Here is a 23,544-nt window from a genome sequence, read left to right as displayed (position 1 = left end):
GAACATATCTGTGACCTTCAAAGCAATTAAACAAATTACGTGTTATTGGGCAGTGAAACAACACTAATTATAAAAATCACGAATCAACGCTATAACACGTAATAAGGACGCTATAAGAAACACTTAATAAGGACATTAAATTGACCAATCCCGAGGAATTGACGTCACGCGTGGAGTCTACTGTTTGTTCCTTGTCATATTCGCCTCTTTAATGTTTGGCTGTACTTAGACGGCCTTGAGTTAATTGTAGTCGGAATTTGCGCTTGCTTGACGAGCTTCGTTAGCAATAGCAGTCGATAAATCATACTTCAGAAAAACGACATAAAGGCAACGCTTCTCGAGAGGTACCCGGTAGCTATGAGTAAGATAAAAACAAACATTTTTCTCCGAGTATGTTCTCCCCCGACCCGTGTGATGTCTTGATGTTGAATTCGGGTGTTTTTGGATCGGAAAACCGAAGATATGAGGCGTCAAACGGCAGTAGGAGCTCAAAAAAATTCACCAAACCGCAGTGTTTATCCGTCAGCAGGTGGTGGTGCCGAAGTACAATTTAAAGCACCAGAATATTAAGTGACCGTTATTTTAATTCGTTTGCTTAATTTAAAATTTTAATTCTGAGACTCTGCTTTTTTCCCCTGAACTCAGATAAAACAGAAATGTTGCATTGATAACAATGTAGTGTAAAAAAAGGAATCAAAATGAAGAAAGACATTGCCTTTGTGATGTATAACTCAAAAGTATTTTATGTCAAATGTCTAATATTGATAATTAATTAATCAAGTACTTAGTTAAACTGCCATTTTTTTAAACAAATTTTGCTGCTCTAGACTGCAAATTTCCCCAGTGTGGGACAAATAAAGGTTATCTTATCTTAAATGTGTCATTTTAAATAAAAACAGTAAAACTTGTTTAATTTTATTTAGAATTTAATTTTAATCAATCCAGCGGCGGCCTGGTGGTCGACTGGTTATCGCATCGGCCTCACAGTGCAGAGTTGCAGGGTTCAATTCCAGCTCTGGCCTCTCTGTGTGGAGTTTGCATGCTCTCCTTGTGACTGTGTGGGTTTTTTCCAGGTAATCCGGGTTCCTCCCACATTCCAATAACATGCATGGCAGGTTAATGGCACACTCTAAATTGTCCCGAGGTGTGAGTGAGCATGGATGGTTGTTTGTCTCTGTGTGCCATGCAATGCGATTGGCTGGCTCCAGCAACCCCCCTCCAGCGACCCTTGTGTGGATAAAGCGGATCAGAAAATGGATGAATGGATGGATGGATAGTTTCATTAGTGTGGACAATTTTTTTCAGTGAGATAAATGTGGAAATTTATAAATACATATTTTAAAAGATGGATGACGTAAGGCAATCAACATTACAGATGGCATAAACTTTGCCTTTTTTGTAACCATTCAACTGAAAGTTTATGTTGCCGTAATCTCTTGGTTCAGTATGTCTGGGCTCATTTGCATTTGCTCTTCCATTAACTTTAAACCTGCGTGATCCCAACTGCTGGGAAGCTGGTGGGTCAAGATCACATTTCTATTTACTTCCTTCACACCCACCTACTGCTCCTCCTCCATGACTTCACTCCTTCATCTTTCAGTGCCACTATTTCCTTCACCCTCCTCCCAGAGGTAGAGCATGTAATCAACTTGACAACAACCTGTAGAGCAGATCAACTTGGAGCGGGACTGCCGTCAGAATCGCATATCACAGGAGGTCACTGAGATGTGGTAGGTGTGTCAATTGATAACAATTTAGTGCCTCTTGCACTACTTCCAGCTTCCTTTTTATGACCTTGAGAAGTTTTTTATCAGCACTGGTCTGATTTGAGGGATTAAATGCATGTAGATGACATGATATTGACAAAAGTATCGTATAGCTGTGATCCAACCATATTCAAAAGTTTATTCTATTATTTTATTGCTTTAAATGTAATTTCTGGCCTGTGGTCCACATAAGGATTCATATTAAGTAATTAGTTAAATTAATATTTTAATTTGTGGTCCTATTGTGATATAAAAAGCAGTACTGGTCAAAGGTCAAGTCCAATTTTTATATATATATAGATATATATCTATCTATATCTATATCTATATATATATATATATACACACACACACACACACACACACACAGTATGTATATATATATATTGTTTGGGAAATGAAGGCCAAACTGAAATTATCCACTTGCAGGCGACCAAAAATGCCGTCGGCTTCTGTGTTCCAGCATAAATTGATCAATATGTCAGCTGTCAAATGATAAAGACCTATTTCACTTAATAATGTAAAATACACATTTGCAAAATAACGGCCAATTACAGTAATTATTTTATCCTGTTATAAAGTGATTTTTGTTCCCGAACCTCAGCATGCAGCGTCAGGGCTGTAGACCTCACCTTCGTTTTCACATTGTACACTCATCAGTGAGGCCTGAGCGATTTTTGTTCTTCATATACCTGACGAAGTTTGTAGCATTAAATGCTGTTGTCTTCAAAAACTTTTCGTGTCTTGGATTTAAGTTTGTGCAACAGGGGTCGAATAGCAGACCAGAAGTTTAAGTACTTTGCTGTGTCTTGCTGGAATCTCACCAGATTGCAGTAATAGAGGCGTGCCGGTGTTTCAGGTGCACACAGCATTTCATTGTGTTTACACTACAAACACAGAAACTCACCCAACATCTTGTAATGCTTCCTGTTATTCGGCAGTACTGTTTAAAAGTCAGCTCTTTCTCCACACTAATGTGTCAACATAGTATTTTAACATGCGGAACTAAGGAGAATGTTCATTATTTAGTTTTCCCCCTATTTCTATGACGAGCCTGACTGCCTGTTTTTGTGACCATCTGTGTGGGTTCCCCTATGTGAGCTTGTCATCTTACAGTATTTGTGTGATGTCGGTTGCAGGTGAGACACTTTCCACCAAGTAGCCCCTGACGGTACTCCCTTCCGCTAAGCAAGGGAACAGAGGCCAGCAAGATGCGGCACGGCATGGTTGCAGTGTTGAGGGCCATAGCAGGATTCTGGATTCTAGGGGGTTACTTAGCAGCGGAACAAAACACAGCATGTAACCTACAGGACATGCCTTCGGCGAACTACTCTGATTTGTCTGACAAGACCACCAGCTTCATGGCTAATATGGTCAATGGCTTTCTCAGTGTTATCCAACCCAAAGCCTTTCCTGCAGGTCAGTAATACTTTGTAAGAAACTTTTTACAATGAGAAATTAAATCAGAATTTTTGGAGAAAAAAAGCAACATTCGGAAAGTTGCACAAGTAGCTCAGTAGTAGAGTGGTCGTTTCCCAACCTGGAGGTTGGTGGTTTGATCCCCGGCCCCAGCAGCCATGTCGAAGTGTCCTTGAGCAAGATAGCGAACCACCAGTTGCTCCTGGTGCTGTGTCACCAGTAGGTGAATGAGGTAACAGTCAGTAGGTATACGTACTGTATTTACTACAAGTACGCAAATCCAGCATGATTTTGCATTGTCATCTCATGGTACGCAAGTGTCACATTTCTGTTGTTACAATGTCACAGATTAAAATCTTTGCGTGGAACACAACATGCTTATAACCATCTCTTTTTGAAAAACTGAAATTTTGCTTAGTCTGGAGTAACTCAGTTGAAATGGTATTTTAAATAAGGTTTCACCATTCTCTCTGCTTGAATCCCTTGATGTAGGGCTGATCGAGCAAGCAGTGCGGAATATGAGCATTCTGCGATCAGACAAGTACATTAAACAGGTGACAGCCATTGACTTCCTGTTCATATATCTACATGCACAGCACGTGTTCAAGTAAATAACTGACATTTGGATTTCTTTATCGTTGTTTTGGTAAGTACGTTACTCATATTAATCCTTTGAACACTGTCACGTTACCTTGTAACTGCGTGTGAGTTGGACAGGTTGAGTGCAGGAATAAAAAAAAGCTCAAGGACCTTGCGTTGGTAAGGCATTGTGTGTGTGCGTGTGTATATGTATATATATGAGCTGTCAAACGATTAAAATATTTAATCTAATTAAAAATGCAACTGTCATAATTAACTCAAATGAACAAAATTAATCGTGATTACTCACACATTTTTTCTGAATTTCCTTTTACATTTTTTGTCCTATTTTTCCCTATTTTAATGCTCTCATCAACATGGAATCATGAATCAGTTTTCTATGTGCCAAATGCAAATATTTACTGAAATAACAATTTCGATTTTCAATTTTACATGAACATTTTTCACTTGGAGCAGTTATTGACACATAATCTCTCACACAATATTACTGTCCATCAACAACAGTGAAAAAAATATTTTGTCACACAACAGCTGCTTTAACAGCTTTTTTAATGAAATCAAAATAGAGCAGTATAACAAAGTGCACATCTAAGGTAAACTAGTACTTAGCCTAGAGTGGATTTAAACCATGGTTGCATACTTCGTTTTTCTCAAGTTTGCTTTGAACACAGCAGTCTGTTTCTGTATGTTTGTTGAAGAATAACGAGACACCGGACACCAATGTTCATTATGTGCCGCTGGATTCAAAACTACCGGCCGTACAAACAAGCGCACGCATGCACTTGCCCGGTGCTGCTGGGGCAAACCATTCTGAAAGGGGGGTGGGGGTTCACTCCCCCTAACACAGTCAGGCTATGTTGATTGTGTTGGTCCTTCTTGCGCGGAAGTCTCTCTACGGTTTTGTGTCGACCTCATTTCGAATGACTACACTTGGTTCGATGACAACACTGGAGACGTTTTATTTTCGCGAGGTCGCTACCACTGCAGCGCACTGTCACTGTCAGACGAACACAGAGAAGCTCCACCCGCTATATTTATATGGACACAGAACACTGTAACCTTCCACACACAATAGTTCCAAACAAGCAACAATCGCGTCAGTCGCATACATCGTATACCTGTATGATACAGAGAGAGAGAAGAACAGATAACTTTGGTCTTGTCAGTGGAGCAATCTGGCAACTTTTTAAAAGTAAACTTTCCATTCATAAACTCTTTAAGTATCCGTTTTCGGTGTCTCGTGCTGCCGTGGCTGGCAAAACAGACATGGGCGTGAAAAAAATGAATCCCGTTAAAATTCATTTAAATTAATGCCAATAAAAACGCGCTAAACTGACAGCTCTAATATATATACAGTATATATACATACACACACACACACACACACACACACCCAAGTGTGGGTTGGTCCTTTATTAAAACAGAAATTTAACCCAAGTGTTCTTAGTGTACCCACGTCACTAACTACTTACCTATTTAGCCATAAAGCCTGCTAGCTTGCTACTCACCTAACTCCTCACATAGCTAACTACCTGTCTAACCAACTATTTGGCTACCTAGCCACCTTGCCAGCTACCTACCTTTCTAGCCATACTATGTGCCAAGCACGCTACCTACTTACCTATCTAGTTTACCACATCGCTTCCTACCTATCTATCCCCACCCCCTCTCTCCCCTTCCACCTGTATAAAATGCTTTATTGGGAAGAGGCATTGTGACAACTACCATACCCCAATTTGTTCATGAACAGGTGTTGGCCTACGACAGTGGCTTCGTAGTGTGCGCGGTCATCGGCCTTCTCTACATCCTACTGATGCCCATAGTGGGCTCGGTAATTGCCTGCTGCCGCTTTGCTGGCAAATGTGGGGGCGAAATGTACCAGGAGCAGACACGCTCTATTTTGAAGGAAAGGAGAAACTTGTACTGGAGCACTGCCATCATCACAATCTTTCTCTTGTAAGTCTTTTTATTTAAATGACTCTGTGGTAGCACATTGCAAGTAACCCAAATTGTATTTTGGACTCTTGTGTTTGCAGAGCTGGTAACATCTGCATGTTCGAAAGTACCTGGGAATTTAGAGCGAGACTGGACCAAAGCCAAATAAAACTCAACAACACCTTTGATAACATCAAAGCCTTTCTCAGAAACCTGGACAAGGTATTTTCCACTATGCCTGTTTGGGGACCTTTGTTTACTTCTCTTTACTCATGCTTTTTTGGATTGCTGCTGCTCAAACCAAATCAAAATCCAGGGCTGTTAAAAGGACATGGGTCCTTGCTCTGTTGTTTAATTGGGCCTGATGACCATTTACACGAACAACAGTAAACCGCTTTTTTTTTTGTGGAAATTTGCAAGCCCATTTTTCCTAAACTTCATTCATTAAATGTATTTTTTCAATTTATGTTTTATCAAATCTAACTGGTGGTGATAGTTGATTACCATTAAAATAAAATATCCATTTTATTTGAATAACTAATTGGTGCAATCTTTAATTTTTTTTCTCATTACATGTTAACAAGAGTGTGATTTTTTTTAATAGTAAAATTTGATATTTTATATTGTTTCAGTTGTATTACTTCATCACATTTTTATGATATTTTTATTGTCACAATTGCCAAACATTACTACGATGTACGATGTTTCAGCCTTGTGTTTAATATGGTAAAAGTGATCTTCCTGTTTCCAGCAATTCCAACATGTGGGGGACCAGAGCAGTAACATGGTGGACAATGTTGAAAAAAACATAAAAGGTATCAAGAGTAATTTTTAATGTAGTCAAATTTGTTATCATCTAATATGTTTCCTGTCAGGACCTGCGTTACTGAATCACATCCTTCCAAATGATGGGGTGGCTGACCTTGACCGTCTAAAAGTTGGTATGACACGTTTGGATACCAAGTACTGTTTCTGACTGAGCGTGTGAAGAGCTGATTGCATCATTGTTGTCAAGTTATGACAAGCAGAGACCAGCCCACGATCTACAATCCATCATCCTGAGAACTGCTTTGCACTTTTTGGTTGCCTTTTCGATCAAATGTTAGACATACAAGAACTGGAAGTTTTGGTATAGGCTGACGGATAGATGGATCGGTAAGTAAGTAATTTATGTTTAGGTCGTTATTTAATATTTAAGTAGGGATAGAAGTAAGTGGATGGATGGGTAAGGTGTTTTTTCTGTAGGTGGTGATTGGGTTGGTAGCTTTTCTTGTGTAGCTAGAAAGGAAGATCATTTCTTGTGGTAGGTAGGTTTTGCTGTTTTTTTTTCATTTGGGTGGGTTGGTATTACCAACCCACCCAAATATAACCCATCTTGGTATATTTTGTTAGGCAGGTAGTTTTTGTTTAGGTAGGTTGGTATCTTAGTAAGTGAGTGGGTAATTGGTAGTTCTTGTCTAGCTAGGCTTATTGTTTGGTCAGGAGGTAGATTGGTAGGTCGTCTTTCTGTTTTGGTAGCTTGTCGTCTAGGTAATTTTGTTTAGGTCGGGAGTTTTCTGTGCGTCAAGGTGGTCGGAAATTGCCCACTTGCAGTCTTGGGTGACTGTGAAGCCCTGAAAAAAACCCTAAAATATTAAGTGTACATTAAACGTGTTGAACCTGAAACATTTTACATATTTGGAATAATTTGCGACACACCGGGCTGTTTATTTAGACGATGCAACAATGTCAAAATTATTCAAATGTGTTGAGGCTGATTCTTTCATAAAACAGCCAAAGAATGCTTTGTCAGGTGTTTGGTTGAAAACAATGCTTAACGGTGTACTTTTCCATGGGTAGCTGTGGATGAGCTGACGACATTGCAGAAAGACCTGAACAACAAAATGGCAGATGAGAAAACGAACTTCAATAATTTAAAGAGCACAATTACAAATGACCTGACACAATGCGTCACGAGTGACTGTCACAATTTGAGGACGAGTCTAGAGAGCACTAACCTGCCATCCGATGTAAGTCACAACAATCAAATATTGTACCTACTTGACTCGATCTTTAGAGTGTTCAAAGTGCAATGTTTCGATTCAGTTCAACTCAATGGGATTAAAATAAACAACAAGAATAATAGAAAATATGCTGTTGACAAAATTGTGCATGACACTTTCTTTTCCTTTTTTTGCTCCACAGTTCACAAATACTGACATGAAAAATAAACTATCTACAGTTAGAGATCAACTGGAAGGAAGTAAATCAACTGACAAGGTCAGTTCATTGCATTATTTCATTAAGTCACATGGTCTTTATTATTATGACAATTGTTATTGTTATTATTCTTATTGGAATTGAATGTTCTAATTACATATGTGTGCCATTGGCTATGTTTGAAACATTCATCCATCCATTTTCTGTACCTCTTCTTAGCCTCACTAAGGTTGCCTGGTGTTAAAAACCACTCTATATTTAGCCTGGTTTTCCATCTGTTCAAATTTTTAGTGTGCATAAATGTCATGCCTTCAGCCTAATTGACTTCAGTGACCAAGGATACTGAGTAGATTATCCAATATTTCATCTATGATTCATTATGCGTTACTTTAAAGTTGAAAAGTAACCATTTGACTTGTTTGTAGTTAAGGGACATCACAAACAATTTGGACACCTTGAACCGTGAGTAATCATTACGTGCCCAAGCCATGTGTCAAGATATCAAATGACTTATTTTGTCTCATTTCATATTTAGTGAACAATATCAAAACTCAGATCTCCCAAAAGGTGAACGACATATCCCAAAAATTAAATATGAATCAATTACTGGGCCGGGTGGAAAACCTGCAGAATAACAACATCCAGTTGAAGAGGAAGGTGGACCGAGCTGAGAGCATCAGGTAAGAAGACTCCAAAACGCTTGTCATTGACACATGAAAGCAGAGAAGGCAAAATCCATTGTCTCATTGGTGGTTGCTTTGCTAGGTGGGGTGTGTGTGTCAGCATGTGCTTCGTGGTCCTGCTCGTGGTTCTATGTAACGTTCTGGGTCTCATCTTGGGACCTCTCGGTCTGAAACCGACTCAAGAGCCCACGGAACGATCCAATGTGGCCAATTGCGGTGGAATTATCCTCATCACGTGAGTGCAGTTCAGTGTTGGCCAAATTACTACTGTACCCTTCCCTTCTTAATCTTTGAATTAGCACTGCCATCTTGGTCACAGAAGTAATCTTTTGATACATTTTCATTTTTATTTGCTCAAATATGTGACTTTGTATCATGATTCCCACATTGCAAAAGCTGTGGCTACATGGTTGCTCCTGAAAGAAAAAAAAAAGATGAAAATCAATTGCTGCTCTTTGTGCTTGTCGGAGGTAACCGTCTTCTTTTCATTTTCAGTGGGGCAAGTTTGAGCGTCCTGGTCTCGTGGCTGCTCATGTTGGCTGTGACGCTGCTCTTTCTGCTGGGAGGCAACGTTCACACGCTGGTGTGTAAACCATGGAGCAGTGGAGAACTGCTGAAGGTGAAGTGTGTAAAATGCTTAAAACAACAACAAAAACGTAACGTACACATGCGTGAACATGCTTGTTTTTTTCCTCCTCTCTTGACAGTTCGCTCCAACTGTGATACCACAATTGGATTTGGGTAAAACTCTAAACCTGAAGGGCAATTTCACTCTCGAGAGTTTATACAGGTAGTTGCACATATGTTGCACATGTTTATTCTGCATTCCAACGCACCAGAGGTTAAGGGTGTGCAATTAATTGTCCAAAGGGGGCAAGAGACAAAACGAGAATGTTAATAATTGTTGCTAACATGAGAGGATTGTTGGCATTGCCACTCGTGACCACATTTAGATTGCACGTCAAGCAAAGCAACCAAAAGACTTAACTGGACAATTGTGAACAAATTTTGAAGGGTCTAGTGCTGGGCGAGAAAACCCTATTGTATCGAAATCGAGATGTGAGCATTCAAGACGTCTTTTTGTCATGTGACCTTGCCACGCTTGTGTTGCCTCAGTTTAACCAACCACATTCCTCCTTCCAAGTTTGGCGTAGATCAATTGTTAAAACCAGCAGATGACTTGGCTTTGACTGTCATACAAAGCCAAGTTTTGGTAAAGATTCAAGTAGGCCGCAATTTGATGGATGATGTTCGTGTTTGCAGTGAGTGTGGGGAAAACAAGTCTCTGTGGTCCACACTCCAGCTGGAAAAGAGTTATGGATCTCAAATTAATCAGTACCTCAAAATAGACCAGGTAAATGTCGACTCCTCCCACGCTCACGTTTGGTGATGATTACGTGCATATCTTAAAACACATCTTCTTGGTACACAGCACATCAAGAAAATCGATAACATCGACATCAATGTCCCCCAAATCTTCGACGAAGAATTCAAATCGAATCTCCAAAACATCCAGACAGACCATCTAACGGTGCGCTGAAAATGTCTGAGTGTGTGTGTGGGTTCTTCAGTGAAAATAGTACAAAAAGTCATGTTCTTTCTTACATACAGCAATTTGGGATTAAAAAAAAAATTGTGGCTGCCCAAGTGGATACCACGAGTGACATTGTCCGGAACCTGTCCACCTACGTTAAATTTGGACAGAAATTCTCCTGTGTGTTGTTGATTTATGTTGTGCGGAGGTGTGAAAATTAATCATCAACTATTTTAACAATCGAGTAAGCATTTAGAGCCATTGTTCAACGTAAAATTGTCCACATCCTTTGATATCAGTCTCTTAATAGTAATTATTCTTCGATTTACCTCTCTGAGCTCATCCGCCCCTACACACCTGCCCGGCGCGACCAGACATTATTAGAAGTACCAAGAACTAAACTGAGGCTCAGTGGGGATCGAGCCTTTTCTGTTGCTGGTCCCTCTCTCTGGAATGACCTCCCACTGAACATTCGGCAAGCCTCCTTGATGCCCATCTTTAAAACCCGGCTCAAAACTCGCTTGTATTCTTTGGCATTTGACTCAGCATGACCCAAATTCTGATCTTAGTTATACTGTTTGGTTCTCTCAACCGTCTTTGCTACTTTTTTTATTGCTTTACTGTTGTATATGTTAGTTGCTCCATGTACAGCACTTTGTGTGCAGCAATGGCTGTTTGAAAGTGCTCTATAAATACACTTGAGTTGAGGTGAGATTTGTAAAGTCCTTCATGAAAGCAGACTTTTCTTAACATCTGCATTTGCTTTGGAAAACGATGACCAAACCATTAACTAAATCAGGTTAAACAATGTTGGTAGTAAAAAATCTAGTACATTGTCATGACAGTTGTGTATGGACTATCGTAATATGTTTTCGACTGCATTAGATTGACACCATTCAACTGGACAACACAATTAAGGACTTCAGAGATCAAGCCACAGCCAGTAATGTGAGTCACCTCACCACTTCACATCAGTTGTCTGGAATGATCACAGTGAACGTCAACACATCCGCTAATCTTGTCACCCTTCAGGAGCCAATCTTCAAAGGGGTATTGAACACAGCAGCCGACGACCTGACCAAAATTAAGACCTCTATTACGATGAGCATCAACCCAAAATTGGTGTGTGGCCTCTATGACGCAACCTAATAAACAAGCAAGTTGACGTCTAACTATGCAGCCTACGAACAAAAACCACTAACAAGCCAGTCAAGTAATTTAATATCTCGTTAAACTATCACACTGACTCTGACACAAATTGTGACACCAGCAAACAAACAACATAGCCAACCAACTATGATGATCGCTAAACAAGCTAAAGTAATTGTCTAACAAACTGCAATTCGAGCCAAACTCGGCTAAAGAATGAGCGAAGTAACCAGTGAACACACAGCCAGCAAGTAAACATTAACTGGCAAGTGGCCAGCTTGGATTATATCCTTGAATGCGATTACAACCCTCTGTTAAGCGTTGTAAATGCTCTACATCTGCTTTTCCTTTGCAGGACGATGCCATTAAAACTATAAACGTCATAAAGGTGAGCTCATCTTACATACGTACATGATGATGTGCCTATGTTGAATGCATAATTGTACCATTTTCTTGTAGGAGGTGGGGAACACGTTGGCGGACACACAAAATGCTCTCAACACCCAAGACATTAAAGATGTGAGTTTGCATCACAACCTCTCTCCCCTTTTGCCTTTGCTCTTTCGAACCCCTGGATGCAGTTTTACTTTTGTCCATCACAAATCTGTATTAGGTTCTTTTACTTTTATTTTTCGATAATTATCAAGACTATTCCTGGCTGACTTTAGACTAAATACATGATTCTGTACCATTATTTATGACTTCATGAAATATGTCTTGTAAACTAACTTAGATACTTCTCATAAATTCATTCTATTCTAAAAAAAACCTAAAAATAGTACGTGCTGACACATTTTTGTTTCGATGAAATAGCACAGCATTATTCCAGCCAAATAACTTTTTCAAAATGTTTTAGATTTTCTTTTCCTGTGTAGCCATGTATGCAAAAGCTCTCTTGGCTGACATACAGCCAATTAGACTGAATGGGATAAAATGTTAGACTGACACACTGCTCTTGATGTTAATAATTCGCTTCAGAGGCTTTACTCCAAATGCCACAAACTGGGAGAATCCACTAATTCTTTCCGATTGGAAGCTAGAAAGAATATTTGAGGATTATTGTTCTGGATTTTATTTTGATATTATTCTCAATGTTCTTTATCACCCACAGAAAATAAAAAAATTCCTGCAAAGCCAGCTGTCTCCCGGTTTAGATTGCATCGGACGTATGGTAAGGACGTATACAATATATGTCCATGCTGTTGTTATACGCTCTATGTGTAACATACAGCACAGATGAAATTACTTTCCTCTCTCAACGTCACATGATTTGTGCTGACTGCATGATGATTATACGGACTGCTGTCTCCAATTAAGTTACACAATGAAATGATATTACTTTACAGTTTTCTCTCACTTTTCATAGGCAACACATTTCCAGCCACCCCACCCCGTAAATGAATTTCCGTGAAATAGAGGTTAACGTTTCTCTTCTTTTTATCTACGAAGCCATTATGAACCCCATCAGAGGTCCCACCCTCCTAAATACTTGTTACACTGAACAAATGTAACTTTTAAAATTAAAAATGTAGAATAAATACCAAGCTGCTGATTATAGGTGACCAACTGTCTACTTTTCATGGTCCGTTTTGCATTAAAAAACAGAAACAAAATACACCGGTCCGATCAATGGTCACAAATGAAAATATGAGAGTGAATCCGCAATAAATGAACCGAGAGTAGGGAGGGAACACTGTATTCCTAAATCTAAAGAATATTATGAGAGACGGTCAGAATGCGTTGTGATGAACCAAAAGAAAAAACAATTAGAATAAAGTACAATAAATCCCACCTTCCTGGAAAACAGAATGAATAAAAAAAAAAAAACAGCTAGCCCATTATCAAAGTACCGTAATACCGCTAGCTTTGAAACTAACAAACTACCAGTAGTCACCAAAAAAATAAACTAGCTCGCTAGCTAGAAACTAACAAACCTACTGTACAAACTAACACTTTTTTTCATCAGATGAAGGTAGAATTTGGCCGCTGTGGTCCTCTGGCTGAGGTTGTGGACTCTGCTCAGACCATCCTGTGTTTGTACCTTGTGCCATCTCTGGTAAGCAGGAACCACAATTCAGGAAAAAAAGGTAGCATTGTCAGATCCAAATAACTCATTTGTGATTGGTTTTATGTGTTTTTCGCATACCATTAGAATGCCTTCTGGTTCAGTCTTGGGTGGTGCGTCATCTTCTTTATTCCCAACATCATATTGTCTGTGAAACTAGCAAAGCACTACAGGAGAATGAAGTATGCCGACATCATAAAGTGAGTACATCATTTACACCAGAGTGCCCATGCAACCTTAATCCATATTACCTATTGCTGTTCTGGGGTAAAAAAATGACTCCAGCCTTCCTGTGCGGAGGGGTGTATGCTCTTTAGATCGTCCCACATTCCAAAAACTGATACTAAAAATATTTAAATGTAGCGCTTGAAAAAATAAAACCACTATTTTCATCTTACCAAATTTATTTTTCAATTAAAATGACAATGTTTTGGATGGATGGATGGATGGATGGATGTTTGGGATTTTTAAAAAAAATGTATTTTTTATTTTTTTTTTAGGAAAGAATACTACAGCGAAGAAAGGAAACAAAGCCCAAGGGCAGTATCTACTTAAAAACAAAAGGTAAAGATATTTTCCCAGAACAACACAATAAAGGGCACAGAATCACGGATCAAACACAAAATTAACATAAATCCATAAACACGATATCAAGTAACAAACCAAAACGGCCATGACAGCATGCAAGATGACGAGACAAGCCAATGAACCGGCAAGGACTGAAAGAAACCAGAGGCAACTAAATACAAGCAAACTGACAAAACAATGAACACCTAGACAAGCTGATTGGTAGACACAGTGCAGCAGTTTAATGAGAACAGGGAGAACAAATGAGCAAGTGCAGAAATAATGAAATACAGTGATCACTCGCTATTTCACGGTTCGTTTATCGCGGCTTCAGTGCATCATGGATTTTTTCAAACATTCATAAAAAATAAATAAATATATATATATATATATATATATATATATATATACTGTATATATATATATATATATATATATATACTGTATATATATATATATATATATATATACATACTGTATATATATTTTTTTTTCATATACATGGAGCACAGTACTGTATATGTCGCTCTATGTGACTCGCTGTTGTTTTGCTGACTTTCGCAGCTTCTCGTGGACCGCTTACCGACATTAAAAAAAAAAAAAGTTAATTGGTCGCCACTTCGCGGATTTTCATTTATTGCGGGTGGTTTTGGTCACCATTAACCGCGATAAACGGGGGAAGTCAACCCCCAAATTTACTTTACAATAAATGATTTATGCAGCCACACTAGTTCAAACACGGTATTCTTATTAATATGTATCTGTGGAATGTGAGTTAAGCAATACAATCCACCTGTTTTTGTCTATCTCGCGGCAGCCATTTTGCAACTTGCTGTCAATTTAAAATGACATCGGAATGGCTCAGGGCTCAGGTAACAACCAATCATGGCTCACCTTGAGAAAACAGGCAGTGAACATATTGTAAAGAAAATTTTGACTTCCCCTTTAAACTAAATACAGTGTCGACAGAAACACAGATCATGACCCAATTAATTTCATTTTACCAACTAATTATATTCTAATCCACTTTGATGGCGAGATGGATATTGGCGAGATGGATATGGGTGCATTTTTAACATTTATCTAGTAGTAATTCATTTTGCCACCTGAGTCAACATGGCATTATTGGAACTGTTAATTTAGATGTATATTGTCACCACTAACCAGGAAACACACTGAGCTCTGTGGATATAGGTGGGTTAAAAACTGCAACATATATTTAAATGAATTTGACTATATGTCAACCCAACTGAACATTTCCGGCCTGGCGATGTGTTATTTCCAGTGACAAGGAATGAAAACAGTGTGACGGCATGGTCCTCATCTTGACAGCGACAACAGCGTTGACTTGAGATTTTAGACAACTCTGAAGACAAAAAATGAAATCTGCAAAGATGTTGCACATACTGTCCTGCATTGATTAGGCAAAAAACAATAATAATAATGGCACAATAACCTTAACAGCCATCTTGTCAGCTCTGCGACCCACGTCCTAGACGCATAATTTTCCCGCCAGACACACAGTTCCAAATAATGTGCAATTTTGGGACACAAGGAAATTTCTCAGTCAAAAAAAAAAAAGCAAAAACCCCCCAAAAACTACAATCTTTTTTTCCAGCAACGATCGCAGTTCGATAATTGCCGCCATTGTTGTTTTGATCTCGTGTGACGAGATTTCCGTTCTTGCGAGACGAGATTGGCGAGATCGGCCTTCACCTCGTGGAAAGCAGACAATTGCCAAGTCGTGTAACGTTAAAGCAAGTATTAGAGATATCACAGAGGAAGCAGCTAAAGTTGGATAGTTTTTTGTGATTATAATCTTGTATGCCTGAATTATTTAAATTTTTGCAGCATTTGTATATAAGAAATAAACCTATTATCGATGTATATTGCTGTTGTTTGTGTTATTATCATATGCAATTGAATAAGTAGACCATTTCAGAATTACAAATTTAGGACTCTCTAAATGCATAATGGGACTCGCAGGGCTCAAACTGTAAAATTATCACTGCCTTAAACACAATGGAGGCGTGCTGGGAGTCCGCTGCATGTATTTTCTTTACCCATTAAACGAGGCAGGTGGTCTATGTATAATTGAATTAGGAGAACTTGAACACTCAAATCAGAAGGCTTATTAGGTCTGTGAATACTGACTGAAGTATCAGTCAATTAGTGCGCATCTAATGGATAATTTGAGACTTTTTGTGATGCAGTCATACCAACATTCACAAAAAAGTACCAAAAATGGCAAAGAGAAAAAGTCCTTGGCACAAGGCAGCGGCCTTTTGGCAAAGATCAAGTGTCGTGTAGCAAAGTTTGGCTGCTCAGTACAACCATTACACACGTTTTGAAATGGCTCGTCATTATTTCAGTAAGACCTACAAAGGTGCCACTAGGGGGCAGTGCCATGCTGCAAACGCCTTGTTCCATCTCCACTACGTCAATCAAACACGTTTTTTTGTTTTTAATTCACGGTACGGTGGTTTTTCATATAATATTAATACTCTTAAAATGTAAATTAAAACTACATTTAGCCTAAGAAGAAATTAATTTACATTAATTACGATTAACAATTACACTGTTTTGAAATTACCGTTAATTGTTAATTATTGACATTCATCTATGGGACACTGATCATGTTAAATGATGTACAATCAATCGTGATTTGACGCGCCAAGAAACATCTAATATGCAACATTTTGTTTCTGTCAACATTGCAAGTGTTTACAAATAACATTTCTACAACATTCCTGAGAAAACACATTGTCCCATCACCAGTGAGCTAATTTGGAACTGGCTTTGTGGACTCGATCCTTCAGATTGTGTTGCCCAGGTGTACCTAATATTGTGGCCAGAGGATGTTATTAGCAAGGACGGAGGAAAAAATCCATCAGGCATCTCCTGGGACACTCCAATTACTCTCTGGTTCTACATTTGGACTGCTCCTGTGATCCTTTACGTCTTCATGTGGAACCCGCCTACTGGCTGTAAGAATGAGATCACCTCTGCTCATACAAAAGCTTCAACATCAGCTGCAGAAACTCAACAAGACATTCGGGTTCATTCACAAACTATGTAAATAAAGCACTTTTGATCGCACAGAAATTAAATCAAGGCCTCGGTTTTTGTATCGATCAAGTAAGTCTCCCCATCAGACGGTGGAAACGTTTATATTTGACAAATGTCTGTCGCCGATCAATACGCACGTGTCGTGAATGTGACGGTGATTTTGCGGACGCGCCCATCTTGTGCACAAAAAGTAAACATGCATTTATTTGTGAATAAGGTCCTTTGATTTTTTTTAATTAAAATATATTTTAATCAAACAGCATATGATTAGCCTAGTCTTGATTTGTTTTTTTTTAGATTGAAATTGAATTATACAGAAATACAGTTCATTACTTTTAGGAGGAGGGGGGCTAAATTGTGAGCAAATACAATACGAAGTAGGCAGCATTTGAGGCTGAAAAAGCACAAGCACTTTATCACAGTTTAATAGCATTCAGACACACTTGTACACAACGTTTGGCTGATTTTTGACAAAAGGGGAGCCTTACCCGAACAAAGGAAATTGTTGAAGCTACATTAATAATGAAAGAGTTCACTGAAGCGAGTCTTGGTAAATTTAGTGACAACAGTCATTTGATTACAGTGGAGCCAAATGTGTTCAAACTACTACAGCAGGAATAACATTCAAACGAAAGCAACCATCTAGTCTGATACTGTTACAAACATGTCACAGTGGCTTTTGCGGGCAACAAATCTTGTGATGTTTAATGCCGCAGTAGGGGCAATACAGTATGACCAAACAACCAAACAACATGGCACTTGAATAACTTAATACAAACAACTGACTGAGGTTATAGTAAACTAGAGCATCGAGGTCAGCAGAGATGAGACTCAGGATTGTTTACAGCTCTGCGGAAGACAAACTGACTTTGTGTGCCCCCTCATGCTGGAATTACTCTGAAATTGAATTTGAAGTCTCAACTATTAGTCACTTTTCCTTTGGCATCTCTATCAGGAATGTCTTGTGAGCTGAAAAAGAACGTGTGTGTGTGTGGGGGGGGGCTTTCACGATGACAGCATTGGACATTGTGGAGCATTTGGGGACAAACCTTTCTTTGATGCGTCAGATAAAAAACACACACCCCCACAAGTATTTTTAAAACTACATTTTCAACGCACTCTGCCAAAATAAATCTTCCCTGTTAGTGCAAAAACATTATTTGCAAGTTGTCCAGTGCATTAGTCAAACAGCAATCTGTCATTGATAGAAAAGGTACAATTAACCCTCTCCCACAAATGAAATATTATACTGTATAATCGGGGGGAGAAATTCAGCCATATGTTAGAGTAGTTGTCTACTATCCTAGCTGACTTTGGGCTGTAGGTGGCATATACAGATGCCTGTCAACAATAGGGCACATATGGACATTGGATCGATTTACACCTTTGGATAATTTGGAGTTGTCAATAAACCCAACATGCAATTTTTGGAATACAAGAGGAAGCCGTACTACAAAGAGACATCCAAACTCCAGAGAAGATACCCCAAGCTCTGAGCTGGCATTTTACTAAATGTAATGGGGGAAAAAAAAACGGTTTGTGTGAATGAGGCCAAAAGTTAGTGATCTAAGTCATTACAAGCTTTACGGTACTTTCAAACACTTGAACACAACTGTGGCAAGCCAATGTTAACTTTAACATCCACATGCATGTAACGCTGAAGGGATAAATTAGTTCACCGGCTCACTGTGGACATGTAACAATTAGCAGAAGTATTTACATGGTAACACTATGGAGTAGCCATCGCTTGAAAGTTATGACACAACTACGAGTTTCTAAATAAAGTATGTGTGGTCACATCACAGGCGGTCAGCAGTTAGAACCAGGAATTAAGGTACTGTCCCGGGGTGAGTCTGTGCTTGTTTTGGATGGCTCTGTAGGCATGCGGGGGGGCGTGGGAGGCGGGAAGGAGGGGGACTGGAGGATGTCAGCATAATGCTGGCTTGGCTTGGTCTCCCTCTGGAGGACCTTTCTCAGCAGAGGTTTGAGGAGACCGACGGTCACCTGACCACTTTGTGGGTCACCAAAGGGAGCTGGGGAGGCACTGGGCCTGAAGTCCACACAAAGGGAAGAGGGTGACAAGCTGCTTGGCGGCGGGAGGTTTTTCAGCACCAGGTTCAGAATGGTGGTGACGGTGAGGTCCTCGGGGCACAGGGCCCACAGCAGGTCAAGGTAGGGGTCCAGTTCTCTGTGCTGGGTCACCTCACACAGCAGCGTGGTGAAGATTTCCTTGTTCAGCAGGGGACTCTGCTTACAGAACCTCTGGGCCACCTGGGTCACCTTCTCCCACTGCTGCTGTCCAATCAGAATCCTCAGCGCCTGGAGAATGGCGGTGGGCCGCCCGCTGACCATCAACACTTCCACCTCCAGTTCCTGCAGCTGGTCCCGATCTGTTCTCGCGGACGACAGCACGCTCAGGGCGCGCTTATAGAGAGGCACGTTGTTCTCACCGTTGTCTGCTCTACCAGCGGGGAAGCTCCAAGAGGAGGCGGCCAGGCTCAGGCGCAGTCCGGCTGAGCCATGCTGTTGCTGGCTGAGCTCGAGGAAGCGGGGCAGCCAAGTGGGCTGGAAGCTTAAAACAGAATGGCAGAGGAGTTCGAACACAGGCAGGACGACGGATGAAGCGGAGATTGTCGACTTGGATGTACAATTGGCATTGTGATCCGCTTTGGGACTGTTCCTATGTTTTGACCCGCCGTTTGTAAGTGGGATCGAGGCAGGGAAGCTCGGCATGGGACTGAGGACGGTTTTCCACATGTCTGGCGGCGCCTGGCTGGTCAGAGAGCCATCCCCATTGTCGTGGAGCTGGAGAGCAGCTTGTGTTGCTCTCCACGCTTGGCAGGGGAAGACGCTGAAGATGGAGTTGAGGTACAGTAGGTCGTCCCGATGCAGCTCGGGGGCGGACAGCAGCCGGGCTATTTCTTTCTGGACTAGATTCTCACAAAGTACCTCCACTTCTTTCATGCTGGCCCTCACCAGAGTCCCCTTCAACTTTTCCACAGCAACCAAGGCCTTCAGCTCAGGCTCCAGTGACACTTTCAGCTTGTCCTCCGCCACATCGCCTCTGATTTCTCCATTTTGGGAAGTTTCTTGTGCTTTCTGCTTGGGCACCGAGCTGAGGTAATCACGTAGTATGGATGCTAAAGAGATGGGTGCCTGGAACCTCCCCCCTTCCTTTAAGGTGTCCACGGTGAGTTGGGTGCTACTCAGGCTCCTCTGTTGGTAATATTTACACGCCTCCTCAAACACAGCTTCCACCAAGAGGGCTCCAGGGTGAATGTTCTCCGCTGCAGTGAAAGAAGGCAACTTCCTTTTTAGGTTTTTAGTGTCCATATCCTGGTGCACTACTTTAAAAAGTCCACTTTCCGAGAACAAGTGGGGTGATCCGTCAGTCTTTGTGGAAAACAAAATCCCCTCCCAGTCGAGTATTATTGTTTCCAGCTCTCTGCCACACTTTGAGTCAATAAGATAGAGATTTTTGCCTAAGACCAGCATCAAGGTGTCCTGGTATGTGCAGAGGCTGGTGTATGTCGTGTATTTAAGTGGACATGTGTCCGCCATCTTGTATATATGGCGCAGCATCCCATCGCGGTGCAGGAGACAAACCCAGCCTGTATTGAGAAGCAGTAGCAAACCCCCACACGCTGAAGGGGAGACATTGAGGATCTCCGGAGGGTCAAGAGCTGACAGAAACCCTAAACAGTCTGTGATTAGCTTCCTAAAGTCAGACTCCTTCGCCGAGTGCTTTTTCAAAGGGGCTGCTTTACACACGGTGCTGATCCGGAAGGAGTCCTGACGAGGGCACCAAGAGAGGAAGAATTTTTTCAGTGGTTTTAATTTGACGTCTGGAAGGAGGTGCACATACTGTCCCGAGGCGACCACGGTGAATCGAGGATTGTTGTGAAGGGCGATTTTCACCCCTCCTAAAATGACGGCCCCCTCCACCACCTCAAAGTCTCTCCTGCAGATACAATGTCTCATCTTATTCCTGGCAGAGCTGAGAAAGGGGGAGCTCTCCGAGGGTGGCCTCTCCTCACACCAAATGATTAGATTAGAGCAGGCGCACACAGACACCACTCTGGCCCGGGGACTGTTACACAAGTCGGCTGTTTGCAGGAGACTCCAGCCTCCTTTGCAATCCTGGAACTGCCAAAACTCAGCTTGTCCATTCTCGTAAATCACAGCCACCGTCACAAAGTCTCTGTTGACGCCATTATTATTGTTATTGGTGTCCAAATATAAAATATCCACAATGGGACCGCCTCGTATGGAACACAAATCCAGCCTTCTCTGAACTTGAACCAGCTGAGGTCTTTCATACTTGTCCAGAGTCACAAGACCGATCTTCGGCTTGTGGAGGATGACATGAACGTGACGTCCATCTGGGCTCAGACGAACGTTCGTCAATCTGTTGTCAGCCTCATTATTTAAACTCTCGTACAACTCGGTCTTGCCGGTATAGTCCCCAAAATCAGACAGTTGCCTCAGGAGAAAGCGCGACATGACTCCCATAAAGCGAATAGCGGAATGTAAGGCTGAACTAGCCCGTTAGCCTGTGTAGCACACCAACCTGCTAACCTAATGGCATCCCCTCATGTCATGTGAGCGCTATTCACTCACCCTTCACGTCCATTGGGGAGAGAAATAAACTCCGACATGATTCGGGTACCGGTTGAAGTGATATTAGCCGATGACAGTGGAGCGCCGCCTGTCACTGCCGGTACAGAACGAGGCAGTTGGATGAGTGAACGGACTCGGGCTCATTCCTATGCTACACGGCGCTAGCTGACATCACGGGACTGTTCATTTCCGGACACAGAAGTTGATTTGCATAAAGGGGTGTTACGAGGAAAAATGTTGAAAAAAAAGATGCGTGGGTGTGTGCGCGCGTGTGTCCGCCCGCGAGTGCACGCACACACGCACACCCACGTAAAGTGCCAGTCAAAAGTTTGGCAACACTTTCAAATTCAGCGTTTTTATTTTTCAATTTCCTTTCTGCATTGTGATACTGAAGTCATCCAGACTATTTAGCAACACGTTAGGAATCCTTAAATAAGCTTAAGTGTTATTCAAATTTGTTTTACATTTAAGATTCCACAAAGTAGGCTTTGCTGTTTTACACACTCTGGCATTCTCTCAATTCGTTTTTTTTTTTTTTTTTTTGAGATTATCACTTGAAATGGTTCTCCAACCGGCGGCCCGGTAGTCCAGTGGTTAGCACGTCGACTTCACAGTGCAGAGGTACCGGGTTCGATTCCAGCTCCGGCCTCCCTGTGTGGAGTTTGCATGTTCTCCCCGGGCCTGCGTGGGTTTTCTCCGGGTACTCCGGTTTCCTCCCACATTCCAAAAACATGCATGGCAGGCTGATTGAACGCTCTAAAAATTGTCCCTAGGTGTGGATGTGAGCGTGGATGGTTGTTCGTCTCTGTGTGCCCTGCGATTGGCTGGCAACCGATTCAGGGTGTCCCCCGCCTACTGCCCGAAGACAGCTGGGATAGGCTCCAGCACCCCCCGCGACCCTAATGAGGATCAAGCGGTTCGGAAAATGGATGGATGGATGGTTCTCCAACCGTCTTGAATGCCCTCCTAGAGCAGGGTTACGGAACTCCGGTTCCTAGAGAGCCAGATCCTGCCTGTTTTAGATCCCTCCCTACTCCCACACACCTGATTCAATTGTTAATGATCGTTTCAGGCCTCTACAAACAATCTCGATCTGAAATCATGGGACGGTGTTATGGCTACCCAAGGTCAGAAACAAATGGAACTTTCTTCTTGATTTGATTATGTTATTGGGATCACAGGCTGATTTAATTCAGAGCAATTCAATTAAAACAGTAGTCCTAAAAACGTTCAGTCTCCACCGACGGAATGCAGCTATTAGTTTCTTTCATTACCCTGAGAATGGAACGTTTTTCAACTGAAGGATTTTAAAATTGTTTTAAAATGACCATGTTTGTACACTATAAAAGGCTGTTGTTTGAATTGCCCCCTCTGATAAAGGCCTATCGTTGCATCCAATATTTTCAGGAAGTTAACACTTGCTCTTCCCTAAAAAGTGAACTGTCATATTAATAATGTACAGCTGTTGTCTCTGCCAGATGAAACTGCGCTTTATTATTCTTCCATTTAATACACAGCTAGGACTGAATTGTAAAATTAAGGCATCTAAAAACCATTTGCCATTTTATTTGTGGTCCATGAATTCTGTCAATTGGCCACAAATTAGAGTAATTGCTATAAAAAGCCTACAAATACTTATAATGTGTGGCCAATTGACAGAATTCATGGACCACAAATTTTAGCGTTTATTTGTTTTTATTTGCATGGCAGGCCTGGAAAATACTGTCATGGGCCACATATGATGATAAGCAGTTGCAAAATGCCTTTGTTGGCTGTAATATCAGTATGTTTCATATTTGAGTATAATATGGTTGTCATTTTGTAGTTCCGCTTTCCCTTATTACAGTAAGATATTTACTAATAGTCTGTATTATAATATCGTGGCTTTATTGGCTCAATTTATGCACATAGACTGTAGTTCCGTTTGCCCCTATCCTT

At 41.0% G+C, this 23,544-nt stretch overlaps 2 protein-coding genes across 9 annotated transcripts; one reads left to right on the top strand and one right to left on the bottom strand.

Moving 5' to 3' along the window:
• Positions 1 to 236: 236 nt before the first annotated feature.
• Positions 237 to 17,243, top strand: prom2 (prominin 2). 8 transcript variants are annotated; one of them, XM_086121416.1, is made up of 27 exons: positions 243 to 361; positions 1,601 to 1,730; positions 2,906 to 3,185; positions 3,678 to 3,739; positions 3,903 to 3,944; positions 5,536 to 5,741; positions 5,822 to 5,942; positions 6,472 to 6,535; positions 6,596 to 6,661; positions 7,560 to 7,729; positions 7,905 to 7,979; positions 8,345 to 8,381; positions 8,455 to 8,599; positions 8,685 to 8,837; positions 9,098 to 9,221; positions 9,310 to 9,392; positions 9,866 to 9,956; positions 10,035 to 10,133; positions 11,022 to 11,084; positions 11,169 to 11,258; positions 11,641 to 11,673; positions 11,745 to 11,804; positions 12,397 to 12,456; positions 13,252 to 13,341; positions 13,438 to 13,550; positions 13,851 to 13,914; positions 16,737 to 17,243. In XM_086121416.1, exons 3-26 carry the CDS (start codon positions 2,978 to 2,980, stop codon positions 13,903 to 13,905), a joined length of 2,310 nt encoding a protein of 769 aa, XP_085977542.1. In that variant the 5' UTR covers positions 243 to 361; positions 1,601 to 1,730; positions 2,906 to 2,977; the 3' UTR covers positions 13,906 to 13,914; positions 16,737 to 17,243. The 8 variants fall into 8 exon arrangements, with proteins under 8 accessions (XP_085977548.1, XP_085977544.1, XP_085977542.1 ...); XM_086121415.1 differs by lacking the exon at positions 16,737 to 17,243 and adding an exon at positions 15,203 to 15,804 and having other exon boundaries at positions 244 to 361; XM_086121419.1 differs by lacking the exons at positions 6,596 to 6,661; positions 16,737 to 17,243 and adding an exon at positions 15,203 to 15,804.
• Positions 17,244 to 17,395: 152 nt separating this feature from the next.
• Positions 17,396 to 21,770, bottom strand: hps6 (HPS6 biogenesis of lysosomal organelles complex 2 subunit 3). The gene has a single exon (XM_086122734.1). It carries the CDS (start codon positions 21,496 to 21,498, stop codon positions 18,796 to 18,798), a length of 2,703 nt encoding a protein of 900 aa, XP_085978860.1. The 5' UTR covers positions 21,499 to 21,770; the 3' UTR covers positions 17,396 to 18,795.
• Positions 21,771 to 23,544: the final 1,774 nt, after the last annotated feature.

Source organism: Hippocampus guttulatus, chromosome 10 (assembly GCF_054856545.1).
Source record: "Hippocampus guttulatus isolate MCC_2025c chromosome 10, RoL_Hgut_1.0, whole genome shotgun sequence".
Taxonomy (NCBI): domain Eukaryota; kingdom Metazoa; phylum Chordata; class Actinopteri; order Syngnathiformes; family Syngnathidae; genus Hippocampus; species Hippocampus guttulatus.
Note: the sequence above shows the minus strand (reverse complement) of the source record. Positions and strands in the feature narration are given on the sequence as shown.

Bases quoted from the DNA above. Each gene is read 5' to 3' on its own strand.
- hps6 (XM_086122734.1), bottom strand. From the start codon at position 21,498: ATGGGAGTCATGTCGCGCTTTCTCCTGAGGCAACTGTCTGATTTTGGG.
- prom2 (XM_086121416.1), top strand. From the start codon at position 2,978: ATGCGGCACGGCATGGTTGCAGTGTTGAGGGCCATAGCAGGATTCTGG. The intron at 9,222-9,309 runs GTGAAGTGTGTA...CTCTCTTGACAG, and splicing joins GCAGTGGAGAACTGCTGAAG to TTCGCTCCAACTGTGATACC. The intron at 12,457-13,251 runs GTAAGGACGTAT...TTTTTTCATCAG, and splicing joins TAGATTGCATCGGACGTATG to ATGAAGGTAGAATTTGGCCG.